Source organism: Antrostomus carolinensis, unplaced genomic scaffold (genome assembly GCF_000700745.2).
Source record: "Antrostomus carolinensis isolate BGI_N321 unplaced genomic scaffold, ASM70074v2 scaffold48426, whole genome shotgun sequence".
NCBI classification, from domain to species: Eukaryota; Metazoa; Chordata; class Aves; order Caprimulgiformes; family Caprimulgidae; genus Antrostomus; species Antrostomus carolinensis.
Genome location: NW_010322060.1, coordinates 4,258 through 10,108, shown reverse-complemented (window position 1 = coordinate 10,108; position 5,851 = coordinate 4,258). Strand labels below are relative to the sequence as shown.

The 5,851-nt window shown below is 42.4% G+C and overlaps 1 protein-coding gene across 1 annotated transcript; it reads left to right on the top strand.

Annotated features, from left to right (window-relative positions):
- Positions 1 to 892: 892 nt before the first annotated feature.
- Positions 893 to 5,627, top strand: LOC104526612 (adenylate cyclase type 1-like; the record flags this gene model as incomplete). Its single annotated transcript, XM_010170124.1, has 3 exons — positions 893 to 1,190; positions 3,487 to 3,645; positions 5,486 to 5,627. Coding segments are annotated over exons 1-3 (468 nt in total), but the record flags the coding sequence as incomplete, so codon positions are not given.
- Between the last annotated feature and the right edge of the window lie 224 nt (positions 5,628 to 5,851).

Genomic DNA, 5,851 nt, shown 5'->3' with positions numbered 1-5,851 from the left:
GGAGCTGATCCATGTCAATATTCCTCGCCCCATTAGATCTCACACTTGCAGACGGACAAACACAAAGTCCTTCGACTTCCAGCAACAATTGAAAATGTTGGTGTGTTCTCAGTGTTTCTCTCCTAACCAATCCCAGCTGAACCCAAACCCCAGGGCTGTTCTGGCTGCTGAGAAGAAACCAGCTCTGCCCCAGCTACAAACCAGGACAACTTATCTCTGCCATGGTCTGAATGGGTAGAAGTTGCTGTAGTCCAGCTGCAAGGGACACCATCATCTCGTCATGTCTCCTCACAGTTCATTAGTCAAAGGCACTGCTTCATTAAAGGTGTTTTGTTATGTGATCTCTATTTAGATACACATTTTCTGCTCAGACCGATGCAGTCATCGTCACATGCCATCACTGTTTTTTTGAAATGGGAGAGATTTAGCCAGATCTCGTTGGGTGTAGAAATTAAACTGTATTTTAATTTCATGCAAAGTGCCTGTATCTTCTGATCCACGAGTGTGTCGTATTTACCCTGATCAGGCTGTACTGTAAATTGTGATTTATGAAGTGGTAGCGCACAAGTGTGTGTGCTTTTACTGATAAACACGTCATCTTTCCTGGTGAGTTGGAACTGGATTTGAAAGAAAAATTTTTCAGAATACAAACATTTCTTAATATTCGTTAGTTGTTTGGCTTCAGTCCTTGGGTTTGGATTTGTACAGGAGTTTAGGTCTCATTGTGAATCTTGAATTCCTACTGACACAAGGGCCAGGGAATGGTATTTGTTCAGAATGATGGTTTTAAGCAGTGTTACCCTACGTGTGTTGAACAACGCGGGGCTGATCTCCAATATACGTGTGTGTATTTATAAATATATATATAAATAGAAATATATTTGTATGTACATGTGTGTCAGCTGTTCTGTGCAGGCAACCCAGGTTTCATCAGCTGTAGATTACTTCATTTGACCACAGAAGGATCCCCTGAATGATTGCATAGTATTGGAGATTTTATCCTATAAATATTGGAATATTTATATGAATAGTAAAACTTTTCCCATTCTATTTTTATTAAAGGAAAACCACTGCAGAAGAATAAAAATCCTGGGGGACTGTTACTACTGTGTGTCAGGACTGACCCAGCCCAAAACAGATCACGCCCATTGCTGTGTTGAAATGGGACTGGATATGATTGACACCATCACGTGAGTACTGTGCGCGGTGAGCCCGGCCGGGAGGGCTGCAGCACCTTCCACGTGGCATTTAGGAAATGTGTTCCCAGGAAAAGAGCCAGCAACTGCATCTTCAGCAGCGGAGAAAGTTATCTACCATAAGCTGACTTCACCACCACTGGTGAAAGCTGACTCAGCTTGCACCTCTGTCAGAGTGAGCCTCTTGACTGCTGAAGCCCCCAGACCTTCGCAGCCCAGGCTCTCTGCCCTAGGTGTCTGCTGCCATGCTCCAGGTGAGCAAGGCACTGGGAAAACGTGCAGATTTGGTCAGTATTTGTTTCAAAAACATGAACAAACAAAAAAAAGCCCCAACCCAACAAAAAAAAGACCCCTGAACCTGACCTGGTGAAACAGCTGCCAAAAGAGGATGGCAGAGGTTTTCAAACAATAAAATTTGAATACATGAGAGGACTAGCGTGGCCCCTGCCTTGTGGGAAGACAAATCGGAGAGAGGGCGAGGTTGGTCAGTGTTCCAGGGTCACTTGGTGCTCTGGATCTTGGCCTACAGCCTCTCCTCCCCCGGCCGACTGGGCTGACAGAGCAGCTCACAGAGATGTAGTCTTTGTCATTAATGTCCAACCAACATCTGATTAACTCCTAACCAACTCGTCATGATCTTGAAATGGAAGTGACACCCAAATATTTAGGGAGACATGCAAAATCAGGGGGCACCCTTATCTTAGAACTGTGCATATATAAAATGCAAACATATATAACTGAACCAAAGTTCTTGTCTGTGCCTTTAACTGGGAAACATCTATTTCCAAACAGATATTTTGGGACCTAAAGAAAAGCCCTAAATAATTTATAAGAAATAGAATGCAGAGCTTTTTGGGTTTGTTGTGGGGTCGTTTTTTTTCCATTCAAATGCAGTACAGGTCTGGAGCTGTTCTGCAGATGATCTAAATGACTCTGATGGCTTGCAGCAGCACATGAAATATTTGTAGCTAAGGAGAGAAGTAGAATTGAAAGGCTTGGTAGGATACTGGAGCTGTCAGGGTAGATGGTGATTTATCAGTCACGCTTCTAGTTAAAAAGAAAATGTTTTTCAGTTTCCATTTGTTTCTGGGCCTACTTTTGCGTTACTATTTGGAAAACTTTTGAGTGTGTTATATCTGAACCTAGGAGAGAATAAGTTATAGTGAATAATTTATTTGAGAGACTTCTTTTCTTTTTCCTATTCATGGCTTGTTTGTGAAGTGCTGATATTTTTTTCAGGAATGTGTTTTATCATTAAAAATGCATCATTGGACATTTTTGTGATATTCTAGTGCAGAAATGTTGAAGCTGTTTGGGAATATGATCGTGGTACTGCTCCCATTTTATATTTGAAGCCTGTTCTTTATATATTACTTAACGTTCCTCATTTTTGATAGTTTAGTGGGGTGTATTCATGGAAATTAGCTGCATAAAGGGCACACAGATCTTCAAGGTAAATTCAGAAAGTTTAATGAACTGTTAATGAGCTTTTTTTCATGCCCAAATTTAATAATGGTGAAAGCAGCCCTGAACCACTCTGTAGTTTCTAGGAAAAAATGTAGAAATGTGTTCTCAATTTAGATTTTTTACTGAGTAACTGGAAATCTTTTGTTGAAAAGGTAAAGTTTTAAACAGTCACATTGTGGTCGCTTGCCATCCTGCAGAAATGAATAGGCATTGAGAAAAAGGAACGTTTATGACAAAAAAAAAGTAAATATGTGAGACACAGGGTAAACAGGGACGTGCTGGAGTTGAGCTGCCTGTCTCTGAGTTATGTGAGTTGCAGCCAGAAAGTTCTTTGTTTATCTCCCAGTAAAATATCTAAGTTTCTGTAGGGCTGTGACAGCAAATACTGCAAAAGTGGCAAATAAAACCTGAAAAATTATAGTCTTAGGGAAGTTTCATGACAAACCCGTTTACCATACTTGCTTTATTGTCTCCTTTTTTTCTTTTTAAAATTTTATTAAATGTAATGAAACATAACCTTTTCTGGGTTTCCTTGAAACCTGGAAAATTAAATTTTAATATATTTGGTCTAGAAATTTAGAAATACTGAAATTTCGGTTCAACGGTAATTAAAATCTGACCAAGAAAATGATTTCTTTGGAATTACAATTGGGGCTTTGAAACCAGTGAAGGAAATGAAGAGTACCTGAACATATCATCTGAGATTTTTGAAAGGTCCTGTCTATTCGGTCATGGGGATATAACTTTGGGGGAAGGAGAGAGAAATAAAATGAAGAGCAATGTCATTATCTGAAGGCTAATGCGCTGCCGCTGTCTGTTCCAGGTCTGTTGCAGAAGCCACGGAGGTGGATCTCAACATGCGAGTTGGGTTGCACACAGGCAGGGTGCTCTGTGGGGTCCTGGGTCTCCGAAAATGGCAATACGATGTCTGGTCAAATGACGTGACTTTAGCCAATGTCATGGAAGCTGGAGGACTGCCTGGGTGAGTCTGAGAAAGAACCACAGAAAATGAGGGAGAGGGATGGGTGAAGGTTTTCTGTCCTCCTTTGAGGCATTTGCAGCGGAATTGCTATCAATAACGAGGGTTGTGTTCGGTATGAGTGAGCAAGGTGTAATGTGACTTATCCCGTGGAGTCTCCAAGTGATCTTGTAGAATCACAGAGTTGTAGTGGTTGGAAAAGACCTTTAAGATCATCGAGTCCAACCACAAACCCAGCACTACCAATTCCACCTCTAACCCATGTCCCTGAGCACCTCGTCTGTTAAATCCCACCAGGGAAGGTGGCTCCAGCACCTCCCTGGGCAGCCTGTTCCAGTGCTTGACTACACTTTTGGTGAAGAAGTTCCTGCTCAGATCCAATCTAAACCTCCATGGCTCCAGCACCTGGCCATTTCCTCTTGTCCTGTCCCTTGGGCCTTGGTTGAACAGACCCACCCCCACCTCTCTCCACCCTCCTTTCAGGGACTTGGACAGAGCCAGAAGGTCTCCCCTCAGCCTCCTTTTCTCCAGGCTCAACAACCCCAGTTCCCTTAGCCACAAGGGAACTCAGCACACTTGTGCTCCAGACCCTTCCCCTCCTCTGTTGATATCTTGATATTTACAGTAGCAATAGGTTAGATGAGAAGCAAAACAATTCCAAATGAAATCCTTATTAGAAGCTGCTGAATAGAAAGAGTAGGAATGAGGCAGTGTGAGGAATTAGGAGCACTCAGCTTCCACAATTCCATGTTATCAAAGGAAACCCCTCTGGTTATTCCAGGGAGTACACACGTGGGGGGTGTGCCTTACTCCCTCTCCATGGCAAGATTTCCAACACTAGTAGGTTGCTATAGAGAAAAAATACCTGGTTACGCCCTGAAACATCGATGGGGTGTGTGTAAATGATACGGGAGCACGTGACCTGCAGCCAAGCCACGGGGCATGTCCTGGGATTTTCAGGACTCCTTGGACCCAGCTGGAATACACACTGCACCTGGCAGGCCTGCATGGGTATGTTTCTGTGTGCAACCCCTGTCTGGCCTGGGACCTGCCATCCTCTGCTGGATTTTTACAAGATCATTATTTGCTGAACCTCTTAATTTCTGTGGTTGAGTGAATTCCTGTTTGTTACCTATGTCTGCTGCTGACAATTTTGACAGTGTATTTCCTATGTTCCTTAACTTGAGGCTTTCCAGCAGAAAAAATCTGAACACATGTTTATTAGAGGAAACCAGGGATAGCTTCTCAGATATCTTCTGTGGAGACATTTCTAATAGAAGAGGTCTTGTGGGAAAAAAACTATGAAGACAGTTTTCAGGATGAGGAAATTCAGGAATAGTGTCAGAGATGGCTGTGCTGCCAAAACAAAGGGATTAGAAAGGAAAGGTACCTACAGAGCAGAGCGAGTAAATGAAACCAGTCAGAGACGTGAAGGGAACGTGAAAAGGAGTTTCTGCTCTATGGACAGCAGAGATGGTGAGTGTGGAGTCAGAAGCTGCAAAGAGCAGGACGTTTGAGGTGGTGTGGTGAACACTTAAGAAAGCCACGTGATGTGGAAAGTGATGTGCAAGCCTTTCACTTTCTACCAGTCTGCCAGTGCTTGGCTAGTCCACAGTTACCTTTCTGTTCACTCTGCTCAATTTAGGAAATGCATGTAATAGAAATATTGCTGTGTACTCTTTGGCTGAAAAGACAAAACAGAACATTTTTGGTTTACACCAAAAATGAGGTTTTGGGCATCATTTGGCCTCTCTGTGATCTTCTTTTGAGGGGTGTATTTCAGTAGCAGCTAGCTCCTAATCTGTCTTTGCTTTAAACAACACCACCCAATTTTTCTCTGCAGGAAAGTTCACATTACAAAGACCACCTTAGAGTGCCTAAACGGGGACTACGAGGTAGAGCCAGGGTATGGGCATGAAAGGAATAGTTTCCTGAAGAAGCATAATATTGAAACATATTTTATTGTGCCATCCCATCGTAGGAAGGTAAGCTCCACAAATTCTAGCTTATTCTGTCATGTGTTTTCATAATTTAACAACTGTTCTGTGATATTCTGAAAGCAGAGGCAATACTGGTATTTCTTATTTCTAAAAGCTCTTTAAAGACCCTTGAAATTAGATCTTTTGGTTTGGACTGAGGCAGGAGTGCTAAAAAAGCTCGCCTTGAATGATACGTAGAGAAGATGATCCATTTACTTTTGAAGTTCAAA